General features: G+C 39.9%; 1 protein-coding gene across 4 annotated transcripts in view; it reads right to left on the minus strand.

The window, feature by feature from the left end:
• The window catches only part of MYBPC1 (myosin binding protein C1), a 73,027-nt gene extending 57,846 nt beyond the window's left edge, over positions 1-15,181 (minus strand). For all 4 annotated transcript variants that reach the window (XM_063154014.1, XM_063154012.1, XM_063154013.1 and 1 more), the window contains exon 1: positions 15,033-15,181. In XM_063154014.1, coding sequence (XP_063010084.1) covers positions 15,033-15,057 — 25 coding nt within the window. In that variant the 5' untranslated portion in view covers positions 15,058-15,181. The remainder of the gene's footprint in view (positions 1-15,032) is intronic.
• Positions 15,182-15,591: the final 410 nt, after the last annotated feature.

Here is a 15,591-nt window from a genome sequence, read left to right on the forward strand (position 1 = left end):
TGAATGTCCATGGACATTGTTATTTTTAAAATATACCTAGACAAACAGCTCTAAACAGACATTGGTCCTAAATCCTGAAAGCAGATTTGTTCTAAAGGACTGAAGTGAATTAACTCTGGGGTCTGATTGGTGCTTGGTTGGCTGGCCAAATGACTATTATTGTGGCCAATAGTGTGACAGAGCCAAACTGATACATTTATAATGTATTTCTAGTTTCTCTTTCCATTTCTACTCTTGGATTGTAGAAGATAAACTGCTGGGTTTGACTTGTGATAGTGCTTAAAAGTGAAAACAACAACCTTCCATTAAATACTCCCTCTTATTGTAACAAAGTCAACAAATCAGCATGTTCACAGAAGATGATGTTATTTTATACTCCAACAGCTAAAAGTGTCACAGTCCAGTGATGCACATTTAGGTAGGGACAGAAGAAGAAGTAAAATTAACAAAAACAATTTGCTTAAAAATTTAGTTTGGTGTATGATTAAAATTCAAAAAACACAAACAAGCCCAAGGATAATAACTAGTCCCAGCATATAAACTCACTGAGAGTATTCCCATTTCAGGACTAATTTAAATGCTTTCCATTATAAAGGATTTTATGGGCCACCAGAGCCAATCAAACTGTCACATATTAAGTGTAAGAATGTTCCCTGACTTGAGGAATGAAAAACTGAATGAACAATTGGAGCAAAAGCCCAGTAATAGGGAATTCTGTGGAATGGACTAGACACCAAATAAATAGTTTACAGATTCACATGAGGAGCTGCAGTATAATTGGTGAGTCCAGATTTTTCCTTCACTGCCATTCATAACTATAGAAGTGCATGAAACAATCATTGCTTATTTTGAGTGTTTTCCTTGTGGTTTCCACTTTGCTGAAATGATGCTGCTAGATCAAACCTGACCATATGTAAACTTCCACGAATTTCTTATGCTTTCACATAGGAATTAATCTTTAAAGAACACTGTAACCATGACCTTGAACAAAAGTAATTTAATAAAATATATGTTTATATGTCTATAGTCTTCTAAGTATCTTCTTTTTCAGACTCACAATTCCATGTGTACTGTAACAGGGATCTGGAAAGCTGCCAAGCACTGACAGTATTTAAGATGGATAGGTGAAGTTTAGTGGCTATAGTCTGGTTATCAAGTTCCCATGCATTCTTAAACTCATTTTTAGCCTACTCAGTCCACAAGGCACCAGGATGGAGGAATTGAATTCCATTCTATTTCCGTGATATCTTTCTTCTCTTACTTTATATCAAAGAAAATAACCCATAAAAGTTAGTTCCTGAGCACTTCCTGAGCAGCTAACAGAAAAAAATGAGTATCTGTGCTTGTGTCTGACAATTCACAGACTAGCAGTAGACCACAATTTTAGTGCCAAATGTTGCTGAAATCTTTGACTAAATTTTTTTTGCTGAATTTTTGCAATCACAGTTTTCTAATTTATTTCATCATTAAAACCATACCAAACCAAAAATCCCAATTTGTGGGTTTTTTTGGACTTCCAAGACTAAAATTTTGTGATGCTATCTAGCATGCAAAATCTTGCAGATAATGTTCTGCTTGTTAACCACTTGCCAGACAAAAGGGTTTTGCTGAAATGTGTTACAGTGTTTAACAATGTGAAGAAATTCAGTTTACATTCATTACTACACTTTCATCAGAAGACTTAGCACACCTGTGCTGGCAGAGCCTGAGACTATTCCTGTTGACATTGATTTATCATTAATTCCACATCCTGATGTGTTAAATTTTATTTCCACGTTTGGAAATAAAAACAGTCTCTTTTGAAATGTCACTGCAAAACTTGTTATACAACAAGGTATATGCAATGAATATACCTTGCAACTGAATGTTGCTGAAAAAAGTTCTTAGTATGCATTTTCCTCCTAAAATATGCATAGTGAAAATTGTGGAAATCCCACACAAAATCAGCTTCTTCCTACAAACAACAGAGAGCATCAAATTTTCCTCTATTATGGCACCATCTGTTTCCATACCACCAAGTTAACGTGAGCCTGAGATGATTCCCAACTCCTGAAATTGTTCATTCCTCACCTACCTGTTCTCAGTCACCTGAGCCATTCTTTACTGCTGCTTCACATGATGCATCACACAATTCTGGCTCCAGTGAAACAGATGGAGAAAACTGCCTGTGCAAATACTGCCAACGAGATGGGTGCTTATGGACAGAACCAGCACTCCTATTTTTACCTTGTAAAACCAACAACAAAAACAACAAAAGCAGTCCTGAAACTGCAGTGAGCTGGACTTGAGATGCTCCCAGGTTTGTACATGCAATGCCACACCTGAGAGCCCTTGTTCTTCTCAGTATGAAGCGAGCTGGAATTGTGAATCTCACAGGTTTGCTCCTGCAGTGCCACACCTGAAAGCCCCTGAAACTCTTCTCAGCCTGAAGGGAAGTGAGCTGGACTTGTGGATCTCCCCGGTTTATCCCTGCAGTGCCATACCTGAGAGCTCTTGCCCTTCTCCCAGGTTTATCCCTGCAGTGCCATTACCTGAAAGCCCTTGAAACTCTTCCAGCCTGAAGAGAGGCACAGACTCCTGGAGGGGCTGCAGGTGGGAGCTCTGCAGAGCCACTCACCCGCTTCTCCAGCCCAGCTGGGAATATTTAATCTGCCTTTTTGTATTTAAAATTCTCGCTCGGGGCTGTGAAGGGAGTTCTCCCTGCACCTGGGGCCGGGCTCGGTGCTGGCCCTGCAGAGGGCGATCAGATCCCTGCCTTGGGAAAAACCTGGGATCTGCCTGTCCCAGGGGACACCCAGCCCTTGGGGACCTGCAGGGACAGGGGACAGCCCAGCACAGAGAGACAGGTGAGTTCCCTGCTCAGGAACTGCACTGAGGAAACAGAAAATGCAGAAGATCGGCGCAGTTCAGATTTCTTTCTTTCCAATCCTACTCCAGCCGTGGGAAATTCTTCTTTTAAATAACCCAAACCTAAATAATCCTTGATCTACATGTACCAAAATCAATTAACCCGCTCATCAGAATAGTCTGATCCCACTTTAAAGTATGACAATACTCAGTTTCCTATCCTTCCTTGCAATAATTCCTTGATAATTTTTCTCTAGAAGCAAATATTTTCGTTTATCTGAGTACATTCCCAAGGGCAAATTGAAAGCAAAAGGCACCACAGTGTGATACCAGACATAGAAGTACAGTGTCTAATGCTAACATCCTTTCTGAAGGCTTCAAAAGGTAATAAAGCAGACAAGGTTATTGGATAGAAAACTTCATAAACCACAGAACTTCTGCTTAGGCATGAAAGCAATCCATTCTTCAAATTTAACAATAAACTTTTAATGGCAGTTGTACTTCTAATTATAGGACAAAACTCAGAAATCAAGTGGAAAGGTCATTTATTTCAAGAGATGAGTACTTAACCACTAATGAACTTCCTTTCAGATTGCCAGATAATTTCCCAACCAGATCAGGAAGCATTTTACCAGTTTGGAAAAATGTCTTTAGTCTTGCTTAACCCAAAACACAACACAGTTGTTTTGCTGAGCTCTCCTGAAATATTTTGCTGTGAATTAAGAAAACCATTTGCAGTATTGTTTTATGGAAATCACATTATGGGCCTGGTGCTCTGCATAATTGCAGTGAGTTCCACAAAATGACTGTCTCCTGTTGTTCAGTGCTCCCAGAGCAGTCCTGTGCGCAGTGGGAAATCATTCCACACAGGGAGATTGACCCTTAGGGAAAATGATGACATCAGCATAAATCTGTGGCAGCATGAATTCATGCAATCTATCTCCTTTCAGTCAGTTCCAAGGAAACACTTGAGACATGCTGATGGGTTTCATTTTCACTAAAATTCTGACTAAAACAGTTCAGCGATTTAAAATGGAATCTTGCTGGTGTTCCCATTCCATGATTTTTGTTCACAGACTTTTCTTTGACTTTCAGGGCAAAACCAGACACTCACATGTTGGGATTTGCCAAGGATTGAGTCCATCAGCTTGTGATGAGCTCTTTGTAAGAGTAATATACGCTGCAACCGGGTCTAAACATTGTCATGACCGCATCCAAATACCAAATAAGAAAAACATTTGCTAAACTCTCTTTGACAGTGGGTGACAGATAATCTGATACTCTGTGATCTTTTCAAGAAGGAAGAGTCTTCTCAGGCTTCCTTAAGATAAGAGCACTGTCCTGTCACCTGCAGAGCAGCCCTCAGCCTCCTCCAGAGGGGCAGAGCCTTGCAGGAGGGGATTGTTAACAGGAGCCCTGTCGGGCGCCTACGTGATCAGGGACTGTTCCAAGTCCTCAATCACTAATAACCCATTACTGCTTTTGCCCTGAATTTTCTACCTGCCCAATGCTCATTTTCAGTCATCACACTTGTGGAGAACACCTCACTCAAGAGGGTGGTAGTGTCCACTTTTTAGTTTGCTAGGGGTTACTCAAACTTACGGGCTGCAAAATTCAGTGGCTACTACTTTTTGTGAGTTTCAGTGTCCTGTACGTACAAGCAAAGTGGATTTGTAATTAAGTTTGTAATTAAGTTTTTTTTAGTTTTAAAAAGTAAACTCCAAACTGGCAACACAGAAAAGCTTTGTATCAGAGTTGCAGTATTGCTGGTAGTAAACAATAAAAGAATCAGGAATAGACTAAAACTCAGAAGCTTACTTCTTTATTGGGATTTTTATGTATTGACTTACATAGTTCTCTCTTTTTGTAAGTTTTTTTGTATGTAAACATTTATTGTTGCTCAGATTCCAGGGATTCAGAATTGAGAACTGAGAAACCTTAAGGAGTATTTTGCACACGTGGAAAGGACGGACTCTTTCTGTGGGTGAAAATTTAGGAGACCTACACGAAATCATGTATGTCCCTTTGTGGGTGCTCACATATGAAATTACAAACATCCCTCAGTGTTTCTACTTTCAATGTTTTCTACCTCTCAATCTCATCCTGCATCAATGGAGATTACTGTGAGAATTATGTGCCTTCACTTTAATAAAACCTAAACACTTAGCTCTGCCTTTTGGGAATGTTTGCACACAGCAGGATGTTTGCAGACAAACTGTGGGGGTTTGCATCAGTAAATCAGTAAGTGATATATGTATGAGAGAAAGCTCTTACAAAGCCTGACAGCAAAATGCATTTATAAGATGCTGTTGTGAATTACACTCACAGCTCACGGCATATGGTTTCCCTCCAGCTAAAAAAGCTGCTGGGTAAGAGAGAAAACTTCATTGCAAAACATGAAAATGCAAAACAAGGGCAAAGAAAAAGGGGCACAGGACTGAGGTCAGATTTCCCCTTTAAAAATAGGGCTAAGGAAAGCTTAGATGAAAGATTAGTAAGGCTGGAGGGAATGCCATGGAAAAAATGTCATCAGGCATCTGACCCTCTGTGCCTTCACCGAAGTCTGCATCTGTGGGGGAGTGGCAGCCACAGTCTCCATTGGAATTACACTCTTCTTTGGGTCTAAAATAAGGTTTTTGACCTAGATACTATGTTCTTATAAAAACACAAGATACCAAGCGTGCTACAGTGTGTGTATGTATATCTGTATCTACATGAGTATCACAGCATGAGACCCAGAAGCTATTAGTCTATAAATTATTCCATCTGCATGGCATTTCTCACGTGGCTGTTCCTAGATATCACAAGCCACAGATATTCTCCCCACCACCAGCAGTAAGGGCTTCTGTAATTTTTACAGGAACAATGATTCAGTGGCACTGGAAATGAAGAAAACTGTTGAAAAAGGACGGACATTCAATGCTGTGCACATCGAGGTGTGAAAATGGTTTGAGATGCTTCATTTCAGTCCAGAAAATAGTGAAAGGTTCTATCACACACACTCAATCAGCTCAGACTGATCAGAGGAAGTTTTTCCTCCTTCTAGTGCTGTTGGAACTGGTTCTAGGGGCCATACTTGGTGCATTTCTTTTCCACAGGAAAGATCTTATGGCAGAGAGCTATAAAAATAAACACAAAAATACCTGGAAACTGGAATTCAACAGCTGCTCAGGAGCTGTTTTACTGCTCTTTCTAGTCCACTAGCACACTGGAGTAGGTGAGTATCAAGGAGTAAGACCTCTCCCACCAACTGAGCCAACAAACTTTTCATTTGGGGTCTCTTTCAGTTTTAACTACATTTGTATTCAGTTAACTTTGTCACAGCTTCAGGGCTTTGAGAGAAGGAAAAATCTGGAATTGGCTTTTGGACCAGATTTGCAGGCTGGCTGAGCCAAGCATGACTCCCCTTTGAGAAAAAAGTAATTGTGCTGTTGTGTGAGTTGCTTTTGCCCATCATGTTCCATCCTGTCAGTTCAGTACCTGGAGTAAACGTGTCTGCAGTTAATGTCTATATACACAGAGCTAAGATTTTTACATAAATCTGTAGGAAAAGGGAATATTTGTCCATGGTTGACTGCAATCTCCTCTTGGCACCTATGACCAAAATTAGGGAGTTATTCTGGGCCTGCAAAGACACGATGAATGTATTTTAATACAGCCCCATCTCAGGAAGCATCATGCTACTACTGAACAATGCTTTCAATGCTTCCTAAAACCACCATTTGAGCCTACAGAGAATTAAATTAGTACAGAACTTTTTGTCATAATCACTTGATCAAAATAACTTGCTGGAGCCATCACATGTAAGGACAACTGCCCTAGGAAGTAGATCACATGCTATTTTCAATTAGTAACAGGGCCAGGGAGAGCAAATTATGTAAGAACTATTTCCTAATCTCCAGGGAAGGGAGAGCAGTGACTGCATTGATCATTGCTGTAAATGGACTCCCTTCTTGCTGCACAGTCTGTACATTTTGGGACCATGGAGAGGGCACGTGGAGGGGCTCTAAACTCTGAAATGAGTTATCCAACCATGCTTCCACCTTCTGGCAGAAAAAACACACACACTGACCTACTGACAAGTTATCATATTTGTGACAGCCTTTCCTGAAACAAACAATTCTGTGGTAAACTTCATGAAGCAATTTTTTAGGATGGTTGATTTTTGTTTTTCTTTAGAACTTTTCTGAGACTCTGTCATATTTGGCTTTCTGTTCAGCAGCCCTTCAACATTACTCCAGGAGTTCTGATGTCCTGAATTAACCTCCACCTAGCACTAAGAGAAAGCAGGGCGTGCAATATCTCAGTATATGACATCTAACACCACCATGGCTAAGTGCCGCAGAGACCACAGGTTATTTTGTCACTTTGAACTGAAAATACACATAAAAACACTTGTCCAACCAGCAGAGAGGGTTGAGGGTGTGGTTGGTGTTCAGAAGAGGGTGTTCTAAGCCATGTGGGTGTAAGGCATCCCCCATCACCTAAGCCTAGGTCTCACTGACTCCTGTGAAGATGCTGACAGCAATACCAGCAATACCAGCAATGGATGAGGGAAGTCAGAAAGAAACACTCCCTTTGGTGTGGGCTGCATATTTTAGGGTCTGAGAGGTTTCCAAGCAGAAATTTATCTTCAGACTTCTTGAATGCAGAGTAACTTTCTGTCCCTCTAGCATCCCAGGAAGTGGTGAAGATTAACAGAAATTTTCACCAAAGCATGCTTGCTAAATGACTTCCTAAGGCACCACATCCTGTTGGACACACAACTGGACTTTTACTTTAATTCACTCTCTTCTCTAAGCTGCTTCATCTTGGCTGAACATCTGCTAGTTCAGTGAGCTCTAGAAGCTAAGACCACACCAAAAAATAAATTCCAGAAATGGGAATTCTTGGAGTTTCCTAAATCTACATGTCTTTTGTTGAACACTTTGTAGAATATTCAGAAACACTGTCTTATTTACTTAAAAAGTGCTTTTTTGCCCATAGGTACAAATATCACTGATGCAACCAATCATTCATCTAACAGCATGGAGCTGCTGTAGGAAATGAGAATAAGCTTGTATAAAAAGGATGAAGATGATTTACTATTGATTTGAACAGGAGTGCAGCTTTCTGTTTCTTCTCATTAGAGGAGAGCAACAATTTAATTGTGAGTTGATTGAAACATTCAGCCATGAAATAAAATATATTGATAAATATACCAATATATCAATATATCAATATAAAAATAAAACAAGTAAAATAATCAGGTTCTAAAAAATAACAAAAATGGCAGTAGAACCTTTTTTCAATGGCATTATTTTATTTTGCATGAAGCAGATAATAGACTACAGAAGGGTGCACTCTTCTCTGCTCAGGGTAACCTGAGCCTAATGTACTCCCTTATTTATGGGGAAGAGCATCTGAGTATCACATGCAAATAATAATGGAACATAACTCTCTCCTTGGCTTCTTACAAACCTACCCACTGCAGAAACCCCTTAAACAGCAACTGAACAAATTGTACAGTAGTCCTGCATTCTTATCCTTATGGTGCTCAGAAAAATGGAGGCACAGGAATGTGTCTATGATGAGAGGTGGGAGTTCAAGCTGCCATTACAATCAATGGAATTTGATTTATGTTCACCTTTTATCTCACATTTTATTGCTGCTTATGGCTCAATTTGCATACACACACAGGTGACCACGGCCACTGGGATCCTGTAGGGTGGCCATCCATTTCCTAGCTGCTATTCCATGGTGTTGCAGGCCTCCCACGGGTGCTGGGTCATATCTGCCAGCACAAGATGGGTGTTCTGTGTATCTCAGGGCATCTTACGTGGCACTAGGGCACCTATGTTTAGGCAATTGCTGGCAGGTCAGCTGAGCAGCAGCAGACTGGGCAGCTCTGACTTTAGTGCATGGCTGACTCGGCGGGAGCGGGAACACCGAGTTCACTGGCACACCCTTCCAGCTGGGTATCTGGTTCCTAACCCAGAGATCTTCTGGGACTGTGTAAAGACCATCGGGATCTCTGCAGGCTTGCAAAGTCACCAGCATTCTCAATGGACTAACATGGACATTCATCCCAGGCCACTCCTCTCGGCCCTACCGCTGTAAACACCGGCAGCTCTTCCAAGCAAAGGAGCAAAACCTCCCGGCGCCATAAAGTGAACGATGGTGGAATGATGGAAAATGGCTTCAACTATCCATTCTCTAACAGCAGTGAAAAAGAGAAACCTTTGTTTGAAGTCTTTACTAGAAGGGGCTGTTTCTCAGTCACACAGCTTCTCAGGCTCAAGAGATAAAACTGCTTGTAGTGGGACTAAGAAAACTCTAATTACAACTGAAGTTAACAGTCCTATTCGCTTGTCTTGTCTGTCATTTTACAGACATTTTACATTTTTGCATTCAAGACAAAGTCACTTTAGTGCCTGACTAAGAACATTTTTTTTCCTCCTTTTTCATTCTAGAGCAATTATTAAACTAAACTCCAATTTACTGAAACCTCTGCATCTCCATAAATTATAAGTCTAGTATTCATCCCTATCCTAAGGGAAATTTCCCCAGGTAATTTATTTTCCAACTTGATTTGCTCTTCCCCTTGAAGGAACACTCTGGATGTCCCCTGATGAAACATTGAAATACATTCCATGACTTATTTTCCGAGGACTATTGATGTATTAGGCAGCTACAAACGTTTTCACAACTGAAGCCCCCCCAGATCTCTCTACTATTTTTTGGTTATGCAACCACCTTGTTTGGTAGTCCCCTGAAATGAATATGAAAAACTCATTCAATTTTTCATGGAACAGAGCGGTACTGTAGCATGGTTGGTTTTTTTAGAGCTCTCTTAAAGTGATATATTTAGGAGGTATGAGGGGAAAGATCTGGGTAGGCCTTTATTTATCTTCCCAACAGGTGCAGTATAGGGAGGCACAAAGACTCTGTTTGCTAAATTCAGTTTTGTCAAGTACAAAGCGCTCTCTTATCTGCTGAAAGGCTGTTCCCTGCTTTCCTCCTAAACTCTATGAGCTTCTCATTTTAGTGTGACAATATTAAATATTTTATTCTTGGGCACAGATGCACTGTTTTTCACAGTGCAGGGTGGACAAGCTTTTCAACTCAAGTACGAACAACAAGTAAGTAAGCTCAAGTACGAACAACAAGTAAGTTGTACGAACAACAAGTACGAACAGCAAGTAAGCCAGATCAATCTTGCATAATCCTCCTTCAGCACTATTGAAGTCAATGCATTGTATGAGGAAAAAAGTTAGTGTAGTGCCTTCAATTTACACCATAATAAACCAAAACATAACAGCCCAAATATAAATCATTGTGAATTTTCAGTCAAATTAATTTGATTGAAACTTAGCAGCGCTGGAGGGGGAAGGTCAAAGCATGAACCTGAGATGCTCTGGTATCTCAGAAGGAAGTGTGGGCGGCACACAGAGGAGTTAGCAATAGGAGGAAAAGGCAATCTAAGAACAAGCCGTGTCCCAGTGTTGCACACAGTCTGTGCAGGAGGAGCTGCTCCGTGGGGCGCAGGGCGAGAGCACAGCCCACCCTCGGGGATCTGATTACAGCTCTGGGGCGTGAGTTTGCTTTCCATTTGGGGAGGGCTTAAAATTTATTAGCTGGAGGTGATGAAGAGAAACTTTCTGAAGAATTGAGGGGGAAAATGAGATAAGGGGTTAGGGTTTCACTCTTTCGTCATCCACCAAAACTCATTTACCTGCGATTTGAATAGGGAGCTTTGCAAACGACACACAGGGCCTGACTTTGAGTGTGGTTTGGCTCTGAGACTGAGAATGAAGGAAGTTTAAAAATAATGGGAATGCATTCTGCAGTCAGTGCTGCAGAGGGGCCATGATGATGGCAGAAGATGGATGTCTGTGTGCTTTTCTTTTGCATCACCATACAGCGAGGAGAGAGCAGCTGCACTGCCCATGTGGTGCCATATAAAATGGTTGTACAGGTTTCTGCATGGAAAGCACCAAACAGGGCTGAAAAATGTTCACATGCTGGGATCTTGAATTTTCAGGAAAAATTTCCATCAGCAGTTTTAATTTTGACACAAGCCAAATCTATATAGTGAAGCAGAATTCCCATTCATCTTCTTTTTTGCCTATCAAAAATTATCTAACCCTGAAAATATGATATTAAAAGAAATCTGACTTTAATTACCTCTTAACCTTCATACTTAGATTATTTTCTCACTGGAATGCTGCTTTACATATCTACTTATATGTTTTATATGACTAAGTGACTTGCTTGACAGTGACTGTTATCTTGACACACCAGACAGTTGCATTATTTAGAATATTGCAAATATAGTGCAAACATAATGATAGAAAAAAAAAATCTCACAATGAAAAAAAAAATATGTTTAAAGCCAAATATAAGTAAATGTTGTTTCTGCTGGGTGTCTTCATGGAGAGCAGTGTTGCCATATCTCCAAAGCAGTATTTATGTCTGTTTGCCTCCTTTCATAGATTGCTTCATGTTTTACAGATTGTTCTTCTAACAGACAGTATATGCAAGTAGTTTTCTTCACAACTTTTACATCTATGCTATTTGTAGATTGAATAAAATTTTACTGAAACTCTGTCTAAAGTAGGCACACTGATTTTAATTTTGATTCCTTGCCAAAATGTGGATGCTCCAGGCAGCATCATTCAAGCAGAGCTTGCAAACACTTAGAAAATGAAGTTGGCAGGGAGTTGATAAATGCTTTGGCTCAAAATTTGGAACGGTAACTTGTGGCCATGCATTATTTCCTAGATTGGGGAGAATAAATAAGGCAAATTTACAGAGCTGCCTACTGGGGACAGACTTGCACCTGTCTCTGTGGGATGATGCCCACAAATAGTTTGAAAAGGTTGCTCTTGAGAGACTTGGCACTTTTACAAAAGCGTGTCCAAATGCCATGGCCTGTGACAGCTTAAGAGGGCACCTAATTAATGAGCAGCTCTTATTATGAGTATTGGTTAAAGGAAAGGGGGGGAGAGGAAAGATTGACTGAGTGATTGCAATAAATTGCAGGAAGTAATTATATGAGGGAGGGTTATTTTGTTAGTCACCAGGAAAGCTAAAGGCTGTTAAATTTAAATGCACTAGTTTAGGCCTTTGGCAACCCAGTCACACCCTGATCATCCACTGAGATCAGTTAACCCATTGATGCAAACTTCACCTTGCACACATATTTCGGGCCAGCTAAGACAAAGCTGTCCTACAACCATTGACCATCTACTACAAAGAAGCTACAGCTGATCTTATTCACAGGATTTGACTTTTTAGGAGTACCATGAAGGCCTTAAATAATTAGTCATGGAAGCCTGTTTCTGCAGTGACAAATTCCATCAGGCTGAAGCTCTCCAGCAACCCTCCCTAAGTTGAGTGGTGTGTTTAATTTGGTGATCCTATTTGTTAAGAGCTCTTTGTGAGGCTACACTGTCACCAAGTCAGGAATTTTCTCACTTTGTTAATCTAATAATCTTAGAATAGCTCAAAGAGCACTTGGCCTAAAAAAAAAAAAAAAGCCTGTGAGCTCGTTATAGCAGTGTCTGTGAAAAATTAAGCTGCATACTTCAGGGACTGTAGTGATAAAAACCCACACATCTGAGATTTTCTAAATATTCAGTTAGCCAGTTTCTGATTTCTCAACTACTTGCTTGTGTGTGCAGTTTTTAATTTTCAGGACCCATGGAAATGAGGAGTATGGGATAAGTCGAGTAGGTTGCTTCTGCTGGAAATGTCAGAAGAACCATGCTTAGGTGCCCATGTGATGCAGAAACCTTAAGCCTCTTTTTGCCCCTTCATTTTCTATTGTAGTCCTTCAACAAGCTTGCCAAAGGTTTCTCAGACAATCCTTCCAGTGGTAAGTGGAGGGATTTCCAGAAGGAAGGACTTTCCAGAATTAGTCAGTCCAAGATTCACCTTCATTGATTAATTTTCCTCAACTCTTGATGCTTTGGAACTGACCATGAGAACAGGCATTTGATGACCATGTGAGGCTCTGAATTCTTACTGGTAGAGCTGATATGAGTAGAGCTTGTACGAGTAGCAGTATTGTACTACTACTGGTACCAAATTCTCCTGCCACAAATACAGCAGGTTCTCACACTTACAATACAAGTACTGTCAACAGCTCAGGGGGGCTCTTATCAACAAAAAAATCTTTGGGAAGCAGGGAATCCCTGAAGTACAATAACATAAACCTGTTACTCCCCTGATCTCCTGGCTGCAAATAAACTGGGTGCAATAAAGAACAACCAGTGTACTACCCAATCATATAAGTTCTCCAGAGCTCTCTTCTCCTTGTGAATTCTATTAAGGCAGAATGCTTCAATAATTTTTAGGTCCTGAATATTGACTCATTAAAAATCACCTTTGTTCCACTCTCAATATAATGTTGTTCAGAGCTGCTGAACCTATTTTGTAACACAAACATGGAGCTGCATTGGTAATCACTGCACTGGAAGAACATCTTTGAAACAATCTAATTTTAAACAGAATAAGAAACATGAGCCTCCAAACTAATTTTCTTCAAAGCACATATCTTTTGAAAGTGCATAAATATTTTAGGGTTGGGTTTTTTTTTTGAGTTGACAGGCACAGAATGCATTCTGATTAAAGTGTATAATACCCAGTCAAATAACAGATCAAATAAAAAGGACACTTAATACATGTGTAAATAATTTGAATTACAAATAAGACACTCTAGAAGGGGCTTGGCTCTAGGTTTGATATGGAGGATTAGGCTCTTGTATTAATACGTGCACTTGGTGTAGCTATTTTCAGAAGGAGACTTCATCTATCATTGTCCTCGAGCCCTGAGGAGGGCCAGTGAGGAAAGTGATCACACTGGTCTGTCAATACTGCTTATACTGCTTGCTTCAGGCTCAGTCGTGCAAAAAGTTTAGTTTTCATGTGTCCCCCAAAAATGAGTAATGTTCCTGAGAGTTACTCTGCTCTTACCTTCCACAAAATCAGAAAATATTAAAAAAATTTTTTTTGAAATTTATTTTTATTGAAATATATAAAAATAAACTTTGTAAAATGTTTCTAAAGTTGTTCAAAGCAAATACTACTGACAAGTCAGTCTTAAATCAAACAATCTTATTCAAGCTACACACATCAGCCTGGAAGGTCTTTCAGGACTGATGGGAAATAAATGCTAATTAATGACTTCTATACTTTCCATACCTTAAAGATTAAATTCAGTTTTGCATTTGGGAATGACTTAGTGAAGCTGTGTGTATAGCTTTCATTCACCAATATTTGAAAAGCACATACAGTCTGTATATTATGGCTTTGCAAAAGCTCTTTATATAGTCAAAAAAATCACCAAAAATTCTTACCAAAACATACAGATTTGAAAAAAAAACCACAAGAAGAGCTATAGAAATAATGTAAATAGAAGCTTATTTAGCTTAAATTTTCATAATGATAGAAAAATCAACATTAGCTTTTAAATAAATTATTAAATAATAGACCCTCAATATTTTTCACCTTTTTCCTCAGTCTCCAATGGACAATTCTGTCTCTCAGTAGCAGACTACATACTCTGTTTCTTTTCTATGAACTTAATAGCACCCCAGAAGGGGCCAATATTACTGACTGTAACTATCCTTCTGAAACATAAAATAACAATTTCTGTAATGTGGCAAAATACATTATTCCAGTTCAAGCTGTACAGAATAACTTACTACATTCTTCACTTATGCATTTAGATGTATAGAATGTATTTTCATCAGAACCATAAAACTGTTTCATCAGCACATCCTTCCCATTCAATAACTATTAGAAAACTGCATGAAAAACATATCAATGTCCTGACTTTTTAAATCTTAAGAAAAGCCTTTTCCCTCTTTTCCAGAGTTTAGATAGCTTAGAAGAGAGAACCCACAAATTGCACTACAGGAATCCTGTAGTCTTTAATAAATGAATACAGCTTTTGCCCAGTCAAGTAGCTTCTCAATATCCATTCAAAGTCATGTTTGTGCTATAGCCCTGCCTGAAAGTCATTTCTTAGTCTAAAAAAGATCAGTGATCACTAAAGATTTAGTGATGTTATGTGGCTATGGTTCTTATTATCATCTGTAGCTGATGTCTGCAAGGTGGTCTCGAAGGTGTTTCGTGTGTGTGCGCACTCGTAATTCCTGTCAGTAAGAAACACCCAGGTAATGTTCTGTCATGCTTACCATCCTTCTTGGTGGGTTCTGGCATTGTTACAAGGATTCTTTATTCCCAGAGAGTTTCAGCCTTTCAGATGCAGCCAGTAGTAGCCCCAAGTCCAGCGGAGAGTGTGTGAGATCAGTGTGACAAGCAGAGGGTAAGAAGAATTCCTCTGCTTTATATACTGCGCCTGAAATATCAATCAAAATAGCACCTCCTCTCTTTTCAATGCAAACACTTTGAAAATTGACAGTTATGGGAAACCCTTCACATCTGTTGTCTGCAGCCTCTGCTCCCTTGGCTTTTGGAAGGAATCTCTGCTGCATTGCATGGGGCTGATGAGAACATCTATAACTTTCTAAATTCAGCCACACAGCTTGCTCTCTGTGTCCCTCTCTGTAACTTGCAGACACGTATGCACACGCAGACAGAGGCTGAAAAAGTGACTGCCATGCTGTTAAAGAGCCCCTCCTGCCTGCAAAACCTGTAGGAAATGCCTCTATACATTTATGCCTCTTCCCACAACATAAAAGTGACAAGTAGGCACAAGCAGCCTGCCTGCAGTGTAACATCATTTTTTTTCCT

This window comes from Melospiza melodia, chromosome 4, assembly GCF_035770615.1.
Source record: "Melospiza melodia melodia isolate bMelMel2 chromosome 4, bMelMel2.pri, whole genome shotgun sequence".
Classification (NCBI taxonomy): Eukaryota; Metazoa; Chordata; class Aves; order Passeriformes; family Passerellidae; genus Melospiza; species Melospiza melodia.